This window comes from Diprion similis, chromosome 8, assembly GCF_021155765.1.
Source record: "Diprion similis isolate iyDipSimi1 chromosome 8, iyDipSimi1.1, whole genome shotgun sequence".
In the NCBI taxonomy this organism is placed as follows: Eukaryota; Metazoa; Arthropoda; class Insecta; order Hymenoptera; family Diprionidae; genus Diprion; species Diprion similis.
In genome coordinates this window covers 13,121,240-13,136,618 of record NC_060112.1, presented here as the reverse complement: position 1 = coordinate 13,136,618, position 15,379 = coordinate 13,121,240, and the positions used below count along the sequence as shown (strand labels likewise).

Below are 15,379 nucleotides of genomic sequence, written 5' to 3'. Positions count from 1 at the left end.
TTGTCACGAGACCTTTGGTATGTGGAATCAGATTCATATCTACGAGAGTTGCTTTGTACATACATATCTTAGAGCATATACATATGCATGTAGGAATTTTATCTACTCTTGTTTCAGTTTGTAACAGGAAAATTTTGAAAATTTCTTAGAAATGTTGACCGACTTTAGATAATCTATGGAAACGCTAGATATACTCCTAAGGAATTTGGTCCGCAATAATATACGTCTCGAATTTAAGGGACGCTCTATTTGCTTTGTTTCAAAAACACGCTGCTCATTGTTTTTAAAAACATTATACTGACGCATATCTTCTCAATTGCGTAAAATGAGAGAGGGACGACGAGGAACAATTATAAAAAATTGAAAAAATACTGAATGTCTGTACGAGAAATGATTGATCTTAGGTATTGCTGATGTGCTTACTGTAGAATCATTAGAATTGACTTTAGCATTCGCCTAAATCATAAACATTCGAGAAAATTAAATGAATATAATCTGCACATGCTCAGGAAGCTTCAGCTTGACCAGTTAAAAGATTGGTAATACTGGTTCGTAGGTTTTCACCAGTTCTGCCGCAGCAGTCCGAATCATCGACATGACGACGGATAAAAATAATTACGATATTTCACCCGAGCAGTTGAGGCTTGAAATTAAAAGAAATGCTCGGAGAAATGAGCTTCGTCAGGAGTTGCACAAGATTGCCTTCAACCCGTACCGAGCTGGAACAGGCGAAGGGGGTGCTCCGGTGCGTAGTTTTGCATAACAATCCTAAGTCAATACGTAACCTCAATTCCTCAAGCTTCACATTCTCAAAACACCGCATTCGGTGTTTTTCACGTCTGTTCGTTGAAGTAATTTCATTTGTGAAAATTGAAACTAATTCGAGGCTAAGCATGTTTTAGTACAGAGCACTATCAATGCCTTCATAGGTTATGTGTTATGTAAAAATATCGTAGACGAGATCCGGGGAATTTACAGGTTTACCAACTAATGTTTATCTGCAATGCGGGTTTGCGAAAATGGCGGATAAATGATTAGTTACGAAATTAAATGGTTGAATTATTTCAGCAAGTAATTTTAGAGTTATCGATTACTCGTGTATTTTATATTTGGATATCTTATTCGTGTATGCTTGTACTATTCAAGCATGGTATTTTCTGCTCTCTGTTACTTTATTACCAGAATGCATCGAGAATGGACGGCCAGCGACAAACCGCTGAAATTATTTGTACTTAACTGGACGCCTATTTTAATCCTATAAGACTAATATAACAGGGTATACAATAGTAGTTGTCAAATTTTTTCAAATTTTTCAATTTACAATTTTCCACGAGCAACTTGTCAGATAAAAATCCTCTTATATTTAGCTGTTATATTTGAACGCACGTGCGGGTATTTCTACGGTAAAAAATTCAATGAGATCGATTTGAATTGAAAGAATGTAAATCCGTATTTGTTAGTTGTCTAAAGTTAAAGGTCGGCCTCGTGACAGCTTATCAGCTATCATTATATTTATGATATACACTACCACGTCTTATCAACTATTCTGCGGTGTTTAGTTTTGCGGTTCTGTTTACTATCTCGTATAATTTAATTGGATCAATTCATAATACAATTCTAAACTTTGAGCGACTGTTGAAAACTACTACGTAAATTAAGCGAGATATAAGCAATTTTTCATCTACAACCATGAAACTGTATTCTATTTTATAATATTAAATTTGAACGAAATTGATCAAAGCACTTGGAGAAAGTTGTAAGGAGATGAAACTCACTAATCGAAACAAAGGATATTACGCACATACGCTAGTGATTAAAACTAATATACTGTTTCCTATCTTTGAAAAGCCAGACATCTTCTCTTTGTTTCCTGTAACAACAGACTGACAATGAGAATATATCAGATACATATTGCGATTAAGCCTTTTATGAATCATTTATTAGGAGCCAATTCAGCAAAAATAATAATGTCCAACATATAACAGGATAGTTTCCAAACGGTCGTTATATGACAATAAAAAAAAAAAAAAAGAATAAGGATAATTATCTCTACGTACATTTGTTTTCCTGCATTTAGAAAAATTACATATGCCAATATATTGATTTGTAACTTGAATAAGATCTTGATTTGCAAACTCATACTTGATTAAAATGCTTGTATTTAGTTGGATCCAGGAATACAACGATTTATGTCAGCGAGAGCCAAGACCTATGAATACTTTAGGCCCACTCTGAAAGGTGGTCTGAAGTACTATACAGCAATATGGACACCCATCATTTTCTTCTCTTGGCTAGTGAAAACGAACAGGGTATGTTATTTCGCTAAATACTTCAAGACTTCAATACTGGAAGTAAAAGAGCTATTTGGAACGGTTATTAATGTTTATATTTTTCTTTTCACCACAGGACGAGAAAGAGCACAGATATCGTACTGGCCAGGTCAGCTATGCTGACAGAGAATTCAAGTTTGCTTAAACCTGTTAAATTAGCAAATGTTAGTAATATTACCTTGTAATATAAATAATAATGTAAAGAACATCAACATTGATAATAATAATAACAATAATAATGATACATAACTTATATTAACTGTAGTTTTTTTTTATAGGTGTAAGGATTTCTAAATAATTAGTGGATAGTATTTGATGTGGAGATGTAAAAGTCGTATGTACCATAAGTTGTGAAAAGGGCAGTGAAGGAAATTTCTTGCAGTACAAATAATTTAATTAGACTTATTTTTCTTTATTCGTAACGTTAGAATGTAATTCAATTTCATAGAAGTTGATTTCTATATTGTAGGGTAACGAATTTCGTGAGTTGGCTTTCTGTTATATTAATGTAACAGATTCCATAAAATCAAAAATCCTCAAAGTTTGTAATTGAGAAAAATTATTATTTATACTTTACAAGTACCTAGAAAACCAATTTAATTTAACGATCTTCAAGCTGCTTATCACGAGTAATAACTGCATGATCAAATTTCACCATATATGTTGTTCCTTTGTGCCAATGTGCAGTCACTTTTGCTGGCTGTAAACATAACATGAGTAAAAATCATTGTTTTGAAAACACCTCCTACATATCGCCAACATTTTTTTTTTTCAAATATTCGCAACTCAAATATGGTTCTCATTTAGCATTGGTAAAAAATTTTGCTGAAAAACGAAATGGTGAGAGCTGATATGATTCGTGCTGCACTTCTCATACCTAATACAATGACGAATAGTTACAGACTGAAAGTGACTCATAGGGCATATTCCAACTGTCGGTTTACCACTTCCAGTGACCAAGATAAATGCAAACAAACAGAAACGAAATCTGTATCCGCCCATGCAGATAGATATGGAAATAGAATGACCAATATTTTGTGATTAACCATCGGTACATTGTTACATCAAATGAAATTTACTGGGTTTGAAATATGAGTCATGTTTGTCTCTAGCTTATAAATGCAAAGTTGTATTTCTCGAATAATTCAAATTATGACTAACAATCAGGAAGGGTCTAGCTAGATAAGAATGGTGAATCTGCCCCCACCGATTTTTGTGGTGCCAATTTTTTCAAAAGTTGTTAACCTGAAAAAAAATTCTTGCAATATTACAGCTATCTAAATCGGTTCCAAGGGATCCTTATGCTTTAAAATATCAAGTCTTTAAATATCAAGAGCCCACGAAATAAAACTTATAAAATTTTGAAAAATTAGAAACATCTAAATATCGATGGGAGAATTTTTTCCAATTTATTAATGCTAAACTCTATTTTTAATTAGCGTATCTTTGTTTAAAAAAATTATCTTACAGTGTATAAATTTCTCTATTATAACAAAAATTGACATGATTCTACTCTTCATTCCTTGAATATTGAAAAAAGTTTCCAAATTTGACCTGCGACTCGGAAAAAAAAAAAACTACAAAATTTCACATTCTTCGTTGAAAATGGAAACATAAATTTTTCGTTGAGTTCAATTTATGGGTAATCATGGCCAGAGTTGTGAGACGTAACAAATAGATGTAAACAATAAGATTTTATTGTTAATTTTGGATATGTTCGCATTTTTGACGTCATATCAATACTGAAAATGGATTAAATGGAATTTACATGAAGCTGAGAAACATAGCATTGTTATACAGGGTGTTTATGTTAACTCTGGACATACTTCCAGGGTGTGTAGGGGTTACCTAGGCCAGCATTTTGAGGCAAGACACCCATGATCGGAATTTTTTCAGGGAATGAACAGTAGAATCATATTAATTTTTTTTATAATAATAAAAAAATTTATAAACTGCAAGATAATTTTTTTAAAGAAAGATGCGGTGATTAAAAATAGAGTTTAGTATAAAAAAATTGGAGAAAATTCTCCCATTAATATTGAGATGTTTTTAAAGTTTCAGAATTTTTTCAGATTTTTTGGTTACCTCTTGGTGTTTAAAAACTGTAAAAATCGAAGAAACGCGTTTTTTGAGCACAAAGATGTCTTAGAATCGACGTAGTAAGCTGTAATTTTGCACAAAAATTTTTTTCAGGTCAACACTTCTGAAAAAATTGGCGCCAGAAATTTCGATAAGGCAGATTCACTATTCTTAACCAGTTACAGCCTTTCCTATAAAGGCGAAATAGTGTAATCAGATCCATGTAAAATATTGGTCAAAACTGTTTCTATCTCCAATACGATCCACATATTTAGAGTACTATAAAATGGAAATGAATAACGGATTCTTAGATAGTCATTAGACACTAATAAACTATATTATAAAACAAGATGGAGCTTCACTTTCTAAATGTTTGACGTAGAATTATCATGATTAGAATAATCATATCAGCTGTATCGAATTGATCGTTAGCTTAGTAATTCTTGCTGCATTAAATATGCGATAAGCATGAACAGGTCAGTGAGGTTGATGATACAATACTTATGCTGAAGTACCAAGATGCTAATGATCATTTTCCCATGCATATCAGAGATTTCGTACAAGGACAATGGCTCAATTTATCTAATGTCGAATGATTAAGTGTTGCATTACAGTATCTCGTAACTTTTACTTGCTTCCTTCTAAATTTTCTAGTTTTATTTGTGTAACAAATTTGAGTATGATTCATATTTATGTATGAAGTTCGAACATATCACTGATAATGCATTTGCTAGTTTGAAAACATTTAGAGAATCAGTTCCAAAGCGTGCTGTAAATATGTACATACATGTCAACCATTAGTCAGAAAACAAATAAGTCTCCGTATTGAATTTCATAAAGGTCTGTAAACGAGTTAAACTGAAGTACAGTACTTTCACTAGAAAACTGTCATATACTTTGAACACAAAACCAGTGAAATGACGTTCTTGATGAATTCAATATAGTGCAATTTTTACATTCAATATCATTATATTTATTTAAATGATGAATGAAATACACTTCTTGCAGAGTTTAAAATGGTAACAACATGTGCTCGACACTGTGTCCAACATTTGTGTATTCATGTGGGCTTAACGAAGTCACTTATATTGTGAGTATGAAAATTGGGATATAGTATGAAAGTTATTCAGGGTAGATTCTACATTGGCATTTAATACCAGTGCTTTGAAAACACTTTTCAAAAAGAGAAGGGTTTAGTTTTGTAATAGATTAATTTTCAATAACTGTGAATAATGTCTAAGTTAAGATTTGAGTTGGCAAAGTGTAAAACAGTTTCAAACTAATTTCGGTATGCCATTTATCCCTTTACTGAGTAAATTCTGCATGATATTTTTACTATATACAACGTAACTAAAAATTTGAAATAATTTGCTTACATGTATTCATAAAATTAAATTTTTCCATATCATTATATAATACTTGTGTGAATATTCCAGTACTTACAAAACCACAGTCGGACAGAATCGCCTCAACGATTCCAGCAGTAAATGATGCACAATTTAGACTTCCCTTGTCTTTCGGAACAGAGACAAACTTATTGACCAGGGCTTCCTTTTCTATTATGTAATAGGTTCGATCATCGTCATTAGCATGTTCAAGTTTGTCAGCTTCACGACCAAAAAGTGATTTCCAAACTGTGCTTTTAATAAAAAGAAGAACACTCAAAAGTTTCACTTCGCGTTTCCCGCTCTTTTCTCTCATTACAAGAAGGTCCGTCATTCTGTGACCTACTTCAGCACCCATTTCAGCCAGTCTGTATGGATCATTTAATGTTTTAAAAATGTAAATATAATGTACATGCATGACTGAGAACACAACTGGCAATCAGTGATCTCGACTAATACAAATGATAAATGATCTAGTACTACTGTAGATATTATTGATCATAGACTACTTACTTATTCTGTAATTCGGGCACAGTGTAAACGCGGTTTTGGCAGTATTGAACAAGCTCAGAAAACAAAAGAGCGTAACAACTCAAGCTAACCTCACTTTTCCCTTTACTCAACGACTTGTCGAGAATACTCGTTCGTGGACGAACTGCGGATATAGTTATACTTGCCATTGCGAAATTCGTTACCTCTATTGAAGCGTCGCAAACTTATTCTGATACAACAAATCGTTATGAGCTAATTCATATTCTTGTTGCGGAGACTTTCCTGTCAAAGCCCAAGTTACCTGTCAAATCTCGACTACGAGTTTCGATAGTCGATAATTCGCGACATCTATATTTGAATTTAAATTGGACCCGGATCATATGCGTTGTCATATGTGATGAAAATATGTAAATTAATTATCCGATTTATTATGTAGCTACAGAAGTATAGACATTATCAGACAAATTTAGTAAATATCAATTGACTTTGAAACTGAAGAGAGAATAATAGTTAATGGGATATTATAATATTATATGATTTTATTTTTTTGCAGCATGGACGAAATGCGTGGTTAGTGTATAAGAGGCACGTGTTCCAGATGCACAATAAATAAAACATTATTATTATTATTGTTTGTGTTATTATTATTATCATTATTTGGTAGGTATCGGCAGAAAATTGCAAGATGTAGAAAATGCATTGCATACAATTATCCACAATAAATTATCCATCGTAATACAAATGAATAGACACTTGTTCCTATTTTATTATTTCAGGTCAATACTCAAAGCTAAACGATCGAGTATTCTCAAAAGGATTAAAGAAAATTAAACAATTAAAGGGTTATAGATTCGAATATATTATATTGAATTGAATTACATAATCATGACATGTAACTCCAGATTTCTGAGATGGAATATTGAGCGTCACAAAAGAAAGTTTGAAACCAATAAACTGTATTATTATAGAAGCGTAATTTCACAAAACCGTTGCTTGTAAATCATACTGGATATATGGTCAAAGTATGGTACGCTAACACGGAAAAACGGTCACTTCATCAGTGGTTTTTCAGGCTTATAGATTATACAATATTTACAATTTAACTGGTACACCTGGAAGTCCAGATACACCAAGTCCTGAAACCTTAAATAAGCGACCTGAGTAACGATCATCTTTTGACTCGAATATGCTAGCGCTAGTCACATACAGTTCATCTAAATTTGGTCCACCCCATGCAACTGAAGTAATCTGAAAAAAATTTTGTCTTCAAAATATCACCTACATTAGCACTTTTTTTTTGTTCTGGGGAATAATTTTTCACCTTTTGTGTAGGGAACTGGACAGACTGAAGATGTTCACCAGTTTTAGGATCCACTCGATGAACTGCATAGCCATCCCATGTGGCTAACCACAATTTGTCTTCTTTATCTATAGCCATTCCGTCAGGCATTCCCTTGACATTATTCTTCTTCAAGTCAAAGATGGTTCGTCGATTTGCTGTTAAATTTACATTCACTTATTACTCTCCGCCGTTTTTACACATCAGAAGGATGATACTATTAACAGATCTGATATTATTTTATCTTGGATAAACTAAAGTTCTATTGAAACATATGCCAACTAAGTATGCTTTCAGGATAATGAATATTGATAACGATAAGAAGTTTGAACAAGATTGTAGACTGAATACTCACTCAGCTCTTCGCTGTCAATATTGTAATCAAATGCATCGACTGTCCAATTAAAACTATCTACGTAATAAAAAGTTTTGGTGTCTGAAGACCATGCAAGACCATTACTACATCCCACATCATTGAAATGAGCTTTTGTAGATTTTCCATCTCTGCTCAAAGAATAAAATGTTCCCTTTCTTGTTTCAGGTGCACCTGGTTTAAATGTTTCTAGTTCCCAAGTTCCAGACCACAAACGTCCTACGATAAAAAAAAATCGAATCACATACAATCGGTACAATTTCTTACCTACTCAAGCAGTGCAGAATAAAGATAGGTACGCCGATCTATTCATATTGGGTACCTGAAGGGTCAGCTTTGCCATCATTAAATACGTTTATAGTCCCAGGATCTACTTCAACAAGAATTTCAACATTGGTTGGATCTGTGCTAAAACCATCCCATGTCAGAAGAGCTATTTTTTTACCATGTCCAACCACAAATTTGTCTTTAGTACCCGCGACCGGTAGGACAAAGCTCACTGCTGACTTATTTTTTTTATCTGGAAGTATTATACAAATAATGAATTCCAATTGTAAACAAACTATAAACTTATCTGTATAATTTATATGGCTTTGACATAATTAATTGCAAGTTAATCAAGTAAGTTAAGCAACTTACCCACAACCACACGGGTGACTTTATTGGTACTCGGATTGTACTTGAAGACAGTAGATTCTGGTATATCAACATAGTAGAGTACTTGAGCTTCCTGATCCCAGTGAGGTCCCTCGCCGAGAACTAATTTTTCATCATGTACAATATCAATTTGGGGTGCCATTATTAGTAATACCTAAAAATGTTCGAAACAAGTAAATTATAATGTTTGGAATACTACACAACCTTTACAACAAGCTTACTGCAAATAACAGTTAGAATTTGAAACGTTAGCCAATTTATGTTCTCACAATTATAAGTACTATACATTATGATTTAAACTTTAAGCCAAATTTGTAGCAAGATGGTTGATATATTAATCAAAAGAACATATCGTAACTTTGAATATGTACGTAGGTCTAATCTAATCAATCACTTTAAAATAACCAAGATATAGTTGAACAGCGATATTTTATTTGGAAAGAGAAAATTACAGGGACAAACAATTTACGAACTTAATGAAACTTAAATATGGAACAGTTCTTACTTCTCAAGTTCCAGAAGATTTACAAACTAAAATATATTACTTCACAACAGCTATTTATATAAGATAGGCTATCAGTGAGAGCTCTATAGGACGTCAAATTAATCAAATCTGTAATATACAGGGTGGTCAGAATTAAGAAAAGTTTGAAGTATCACATCACTCTCTAATCGTACAGGTTTTACTATCAGATAAATTTACTAGCCACAGTATACCTTACTGCAAATCATGATTGATGAATTTTGAGTATCTATAGTAGATGTAGTTCAAAATTAGAATAGAATCTCGTTTCACCGATCTAGACAAAGTGAAAGATGGGGGAACTTATCACGATATGTTTTTAAAAAACATATTTACATTGATTAGGTACTTTTAATCTCGGAACATTTGGAAAAATATGAATCTTCAAATGATAGATAAAGTTTTAATATGAGTATACGAGAATCAAGTTTCGAGTCCATTCACCTTTAATATTCCTATCTGGATCTCATATAATTGACTTCATTATTCTTAATTGCTAATGGTAATGACATATAATCAACAACCACCTCAACACAATACCGAATATTTCATAATTATACCTCGACGTCTTACATGAAATGTTGAATTTGAAATAATTCTTAAACATATACATTATATTTTACCCAAATCGTTTTAATAATTTATTTTATAAACATTTGGCGCTGTGTGGGAGATTATTCATACCCTGTAGTTAATCGAGATATTTATGTATCTAAATAATATTGCTGATAGCCTAGCCTATTATACACTATGTCACCAAGTAATTGGTCTGTATTGCATGAATGTTTACTAAATTACGGTTGATCATTTTATCTCCACAAACCAGTTACGTATTCATTAGATTGTCGAATAATTCAGGCATGCACATCATACGAGTTGTCCGTTTCAGTACTCCTCCTTCGAAATTTCTCATTCCAACGATTGATAAACGTTATGAGATGAGCGTTTGCTATTTTATGTGGAATAATGTATATTATAGAGCCCTTTGCGACTAACCTTTAAGAATCTATTTATAATTTGACTGCAAGACCTGGGAGACCAGATGTACCGAGTCCTGTAACTTTAAACAAGCGTCCTGCGTAAAAATTCTGTTCCATTTGCAAGTGACTGGCACTTGTAACATAGAGTTCATTCAAATTTTGTCCACCCCATGTAGCAGAAGTAATCTGAAAGAAACAGAATAACTTATGAAATAAATACTTTATTTTGGCTTACAGTTTTTCACTGTTCTTCAGCCATTAGAATCTTATATTTGAAAAATCAAGGATTGTGTCTTTAGTTTAACAATATGGTACTTTTGCAAACAGTAACTCATAAAAAAAAAGCTGAATTTACGGTTGATTTGGTGACTTATACATACCTGTGAGGTGGGGAATTTTATAGATTGAAGAAGGGATCCAGTTTTAGGGTCGACTTGATGTATAGCACTTCCATTGAATGCAGCAACCCACAGTTTATTTTCTACATCTATAGTCATCCCATCAGGAAATCCCTTTAAATTATTCTTCACAAAGTCAAAAGCTATACGCCGGTTTGCTGTTTTGTTCAAATTCATCGATACATGTTATTTAATAATTTAAGGAAGCGATACAGACAATACTTTTCATTCAGTCATATTATATGACGTTTAGTGAAATAATCGTAAAAAGAAGTTCTAAATCTAAATGCTTCTGCAGGTCGAAAAATGTGTACATACTACAAATATTTGACTAAGTTACTCACATAGTTCTCCACTGTCAATATTATAATCAAATGCATCAACTGTATTATTAAAACTATCGATGTAGTAAAACATTTTGTGATCAGACGACCATGCAAGACCATTGCTAATTCCTATACCAGTAGCATGTGTACGTAACGTGTAACGTGTGACACACTTTTCATCTGTATTCATACTATATAACTCTCCATGTCGTTCTTGGGATCCAGTAATGACACCTGGGAAGACTGTCCCAGTCCATAAGCGTCCTCAAATTTGACATATTAATCCAAATTGTACATAGTATTTTTGAAGAAGCACTGACTTAATGGTTTAATCTCATTGACATTATTTTCAAAATCAAGGTCAGTAATTTTCAATGATAATCATAATTAAGATGTACTACCTCTGGAATCAACTTTGCCATCATTAAATACAGTGTCGGTTGCGTCATTCAAATTGATAAGAATTTCAACATTCGTTGGATAAGTGCTGATACCATTCCAAGTCAAAAGAGCAAGTTTGTTTCCATACCCGATGGCAAATTTGTCTTTGATACCTTCAACAGGTATAACGAAGCTCACACTCGTTTTTTTTTCCTTATCTATATATGAATAGAATTGACTATAAATTGAACATAAATGAAATCAGGTATTTCTCTAAGCTGCTTGGTGATGACTAGAAATTATCTCAAATCAACATACCTACAATAACTTGGGTAATTTTCTCAGTACGTGGCTCATATTTGAAAATGGTACTTTGCATTACATTAACGTAATAGAGCGCTTGAGTATCATGATCCCAGTGTGGGCCCTCACCAAGATCTAGTTTTTCATTGTGCACAATTTTTATGTTTGGAGCCATTTAATAAAACCACTGTAAATAATTAAACTGCACTTACAGTGTGATACAATTTAAATAAATGACCACAATTCAACAAATGAACTAGAATTACGATGATATAGTATCGCTTCTTTTCCTGATATGTATAAACTGCAACACAATATCAGATTGAAACTCAGAATTATTTGTATGGAATTAATCAATCTCATATAAAAGCACCATGCTGATCACCAAATAACTCAAGCAGCCCTACCTGTTGCAATCGATATAACACTTGTTGCTGAAGTCAGGTAATGGCTATAATTCACCAGAATAAATAGTTACACAAAGCTGATAATGAGAAAGTAGCAAGCTCACAAAACTACACCCCTCTTAATTACAATGATAAGTATAATATTGCATGAGTCAGATAAGAGTTCAACAATATAAGATAGCAGTATCGTAAAGCTAGCTTCAGAAAACATTTCCATTTGGAGATAAAATTATATTATTTATTATCAATTAGACCGTGGAATTAACGATTTAAAAACTTTTTTAGATGAACCGATGGAATTGTAATCGAATAGTCAAAACCTTTTCTAAACAAAAACCAGAACCGATGAATTCAAAATAAGAAACAATAAACAAGGCCTTCGTCATATATAAACATTGTAATTAATATTGTATTCTTGCCAAGTTGGACCTTGTCACACTCACGCTACGTTGGATTCGAAACTCCGAAACCAGTCTCAAATATTCTAAAACGTTTCACAATGTTAGAAAAATCGAGATCAGTTCGTAATACTTTCGAGTTTTGGAAATAGTTAGAAGGTTCTAGAACTAATGGGAATACTTTCGAATCTGCTCGAAAGCTCCGGAAATGTTCTGGAATGTTGTGGGTTGCTCTGTAGGAAACATCGAACAGTCTCGGTTGGTCTCGAAAGTTTTAAAAATGTCCTTTAACATTATAGAAATATTAAGAGTATTCTTCAACAGTTGTGAATCTAATTTCAAGTACATGAAATATTCTAGAAAGATCGAGAATACTTTCGAATCTGCTCTGAGGTTCTGGAAATGTTCAGGAATGTTTGGAAAGCACCTAGAATGGTCTCGAAAGTTCTGATATGTCTAAAAACCTCAAGAATACTCTAGAACCTATAGTATCGCTTCAGAAAAGTTCTGGTATATCCTAAATACAACCACAAAACTCTTGGATCTACTCGAACGATCCGAAAATATTCTGGCATGGTATGGATTATATTGGAATCATCGAAAATAGTCTCGAACGTTCTTTAAGAGGATGCCCTAGTCGATTTCGAGGTAGACGTATATATTTCCAAACATCTAAGTCCACGTATCTCAAAAGCGAAAGAAGGTAAACAGCCCCGTTCTATGTGCAGTTCTGACCAAAACACTCCAATGACACAGAAATAAAAAAAATGGCATGAATTCTACGAATTTACTATTGCGATAAGTTCTTAAAAATTTCCTGCAACATTCTAGATATATTGAGAGCATTCTTGTACAGTTATGAGTCTTGTCTCAAATTCTTGGAATGTCCTAGAACATCAAGAATACTATTAAATCTGCTTGAAAGCTCCAGAAATGTTCTACTTGTTGTAGGAGCATCAACAGAGGTTCCAAAAGCTCTATTACGTTCTAAAAACATCAAGAATACTATGTTTTTAAATTTATTTATACTTATTTGCATGCACCGAATAGTTTTGAACCGTAACTTTCCCGTTAAGAACTACGGTTGTGTTTTTTTTTGCAAAAACTTTCCAAGTGCAGTATAGTTTTTAAAATAGTACAGAAATAATATTTCTATTCATCAAAATGACTCCTGGACTGATTTGTAGTTCCTTTATTAACAGTTTGGATTTACTTTTGTATAATATTTATAGCTTGACTGGGACACCTGGTAGTCCAAATGCATCAAGACCAGTAATTTTAAACACGCGTCCTGCATAGGGCTTATCAATATCGCTCTGGTCTATAGACTCATACAGACTAGCACTAGTCACGTAGAGTACATCCAAATTTGGTCCACCCCAGGCGACCGAAGTAACCTGGAAAAAATTATCACTGATAAAATAGAACCTGGAGGTATCGATTTTACACAAAGCAGACTTTTTCTTACCCTTGCTGTTGGAAGTTGCACAAACTGGAGGTGGGTACCAGTTTTAGGATCCACTTGATGAACTCCAGTACCGTTGAATGTGGCAAACCATAATTTATCCTTACTATCTATTGTCATTCCATCAGGAAGTCCCTTGATATTATTCTTTTTCAAGTCAAAGATGGTTCGTCGATTTGCTTTAAAATTTATGTTTTTTTAGAACTCTTATCTGTTTATACATAAGAGACATGATATTATACTACTTGACTGTGTTTTAGATTGAACAAATTATAATTATGATAAAAGGTTTCTGAACACACTGTATTTTTGAGGACAACAAATACCATAATGCTACGCAATAAGACGATTGCGTGACAAATACTCACTTATCTCTCCAGTATCAATATTATAATTGAATCCGTCAATGGCAAAATTGAGACTATCTATGTAATAAAAGGTTGTTCTATCAGCAGACCAAGCAAGACCATTACTGATTCCCACACCACTAAAGTGAGCCTTGACAGATTTCCCATCTTTGCTTAAAGAATAAAACGTTCCCTTTCATGATTCTGATATACCTGGTTTGAATGTGGCCATTTCCCATGTACCAGACCACAAACGCCCTGAAATTTTTTCAGATTAAATCTATTATTGAATTTGATGTAGTAAGTAAAATTCGGTTTATCAGTACATTTTTAACTACACATATCATCAAAGTGCTGATATAGAACAGAAGTTGGATGTCAAGTATTATGCGAAGACAATTTGGTGCAATAATGTTTCAATAATAAACGATAACGGAATTTATATTTTAGATACACTGGGTACCTGAGGGATCAGCTTTTCCATCATTGAATATGTTTTGAGTCCCAGAATCCACTTCAACAAGGATGTTAACGTTAGTTGGATCTATGCTAACACCATCCCAAGTCAAAACAGCGAACTTTTTCCCGTACCCAATGACAAATTTATCATTGGTACCTTCTATAGGTACTACAAAGCTCACACTTGTCTTATCCTGTTTATCTGTAAGCACATATTCCATATTAATTATAAATGCAGTTGTGATTGAAATTACAATGGTGCGAACTTACCAACAATGACTCGAGTGATTTTGTTAATTTTTGGATCATACTTGAAAACCGTAGATTCAATTATGTCAACGTAATAAAGTACTTGAGCTGCATGGTCCCAGTGGGGTCCTTCACCAAGGACTAATTGTTCATCATGTATAATTTCAATTTTGGGAGCCATTATCTGTGCCTATAAAATTTATTAAGCCAGTCAATCAGTAAAAACTAGCATGCTACAGCAATTTTATTATACATTTTCAGGGTATATTACATAAATACTTAACTTTTTAGATGAAACTTAATAGATGGCAGTTGAAATTGTACTTTCAAAAAAGTTACAACTTAAAATTTGCGTAATGAAATGTTCCTTCACTTGTGCTCAGTGAAAAAATTATGCAAAGTTTTTGCTTTTCTGGTTTGAAACAAAAACTGAGAACACAATCCGTCAGGATGTACAAGTCGATTATCAAAGTAGATTCACAACTGGT

The 15,379-nt window shown here is 33.1% G+C and overlaps 5 protein-coding genes across 5 annotated transcripts; 1 reads left to right on the top strand and 4 right to left on the bottom strand.

The window, feature by feature from the left end:
• The first annotated feature begins 534 nt into the window (after positions 1–534).
• On the top strand, positions 535–2,585 carry LOC124408912 (NADH dehydrogenase [ubiquinone] 1 beta subcomplex subunit 4). The gene is made up of 3 exons (XM_046886211.1): positions 535–745; positions 2,166–2,309; positions 2,407–2,585. Exons 1-3 carry the CDS (start codon positions 596–598, stop codon positions 2,473–2,475), a joined length of 363 nt encoding a protein of 120 aa, XP_046742167.1. The 5' UTR covers positions 535–595; the 3' UTR covers positions 2,476–2,585.
• Positions 2,586–2,815: 230 nt separating this feature from the next.
• Positions 2,816–6,594, bottom strand: LOC124408911 (trafficking protein particle complex subunit 5). The gene is made up of 3 exons (XM_046886210.1): positions 6,308–6,594; positions 5,853–6,162; positions 2,816–3,030 (listed from the first exon to the last, which is right to left on the bottom strand). The coding sequence occupies exons 1-3, from the start codon at positions 6,472–6,474 to the stop codon at positions 2,932–2,934; spliced, it is 576 nt and encodes a 191-aa protein (XP_046742166.1). The 5' UTR covers positions 6,475–6,594; the 3' UTR covers positions 2,816–2,931.
• A 706-nt stretch (positions 6,595–7,300) lies between these two features.
• LOC124408971 (regucalcin-like) lies at positions 7,301–9,178 on the bottom strand. Its single transcript, XM_046886328.1, has 6 exons — positions 9,129–9,178; positions 8,638–8,809; positions 8,321–8,518; positions 7,981–8,217; positions 7,608–7,783; positions 7,301–7,534 (listed from the first exon to the last, which is right to left on the bottom strand). The coding sequence occupies exons 2-6, from the start codon at positions 8,795–8,797 to the stop codon at positions 7,379–7,381; spliced, it is 927 nt and encodes a 308-aa protein (XP_046742284.1). The 5' UTR covers positions 8,798–8,809; positions 9,129–9,178; the 3' UTR covers positions 7,301–7,378.
• A 644-nt stretch (positions 9,179–9,822) lies between these two features.
• LOC124408970 (regucalcin-like) lies at positions 9,823–12,017 on the bottom strand. Its single transcript, XM_046886327.1, has 5 exons — positions 11,582–12,017; positions 11,284–11,481; positions 10,901–11,146; positions 10,539–10,714; positions 9,823–10,344 (listed from the first exon to the last, which is right to left on the bottom strand). The coding sequence occupies exons 1-5, from the start codon at positions 11,739–11,741 to the stop codon at positions 10,189–10,191; spliced, it is 936 nt and encodes a 311-aa protein (XP_046742283.1). The 5' UTR covers positions 11,742–12,017; the 3' UTR covers positions 9,823–10,188.
• Positions 12,018–13,550: 1,533 nt separating this feature from the next.
• On the bottom strand, positions 13,551–15,219 carry LOC124408969 (regucalcin-like). The gene is given in 6 exon segments (XM_046886326.1): positions 13,551–13,768; positions 13,840–14,015; positions 14,205–14,441; positions 14,647–14,844; positions 14,913–15,081; positions 15,176–15,219. Coding segments are annotated over 5 exon segments (942 nt in total). The 5' UTR covers positions 15,073–15,081; positions 15,176–15,219; the 3' UTR covers positions 13,551–13,597.
• Between the last annotated feature and the right edge of the window lie 160 nt (positions 15,220–15,379).

Excerpts from the sequence above, each read along its gene's own strand:
- LOC124408970 (XM_046886327.1), bottom strand. The coding sequence starts at position 11,741 with ATGGCTCCAAACATAAAAATTGTGCACAATGAAAAACTAGATCTTGGT. Across the intron at positions 10,715-10,900 it reads TATTGACAGTGGAGAACTAT|CAAACCGGCGTATAGCTTTT; the intron begins GTGAGTAACTTA and ends TGAACAAAACAG. Across the intron at positions 10,345-10,538 it reads TAAAATTCCCCACCTCACAG|ATTACTTCTGCTACATGGGG; the intron begins GTATGTATAAGT and ends TGTTTCTTTCAG.
- LOC124408971 (XM_046886328.1), bottom strand. The coding sequence starts at position 8,797 with ATGGCACCCCAAATTGATATTGTACATGATGAAAAATTAGTTCTCGGC. Across the intron at positions 8,519-8,637 it reads AGTCACCCGTGTGGTTGTGG|ATAAAAAAAATAAGTCAGCA; the intron begins GTAAGTTGCTTA and ends TAATACTTCCAG. Across the intron at positions 7,535-7,607 it reads TCCAGTTCCCTACACAAAAG|ATTACTTCAGTTGCATGGGG; the intron begins GTGAAAAATTAT and ends AATTTTTTTCAG.
- LOC124408911 (XM_046886210.1), bottom strand. The coding sequence starts at position 6,474 with ATGGCAAGTATAACTATATCCGCAGTTCGTCCACGAACGAGTATTCTC. Across the intron at positions 6,163-6,307 it reads GTGCCCGAATTACAGAATAA|ACTGGCTGAAATGGGTGCTG; the intron begins GTAAGTAGTCTA and ends TGATCCATACAG. Across the intron at positions 3,031-5,852 it reads TTCTGTCCGACTGTGGTTTT|CCAGCAAAAGTGACTGCACA; the intron begins GTAAGTACTGGA and ends TTATGTTTACAG.
- LOC124408912 (XM_046886211.1), top strand. The coding sequence starts at position 596 with ATGACGACGGATAAAAATAATTACGATATTTCACCCGAGCAGTTGAGG. Across the intron at positions 746-2,165 it reads CAGGCGAAGGGGGTGCTCCG|TTGGATCCAGGAATACAACG; the intron begins GTGCGTAGTTTT and ends GCTTGTATTTAG. Across the intron at positions 2,310-2,406 it reads GGCTAGTGAAAACGAACAGG|GACGAGAAAGAGCACAGATA; the intron begins GTATGTTATTTC and ends TTTTCACCACAG.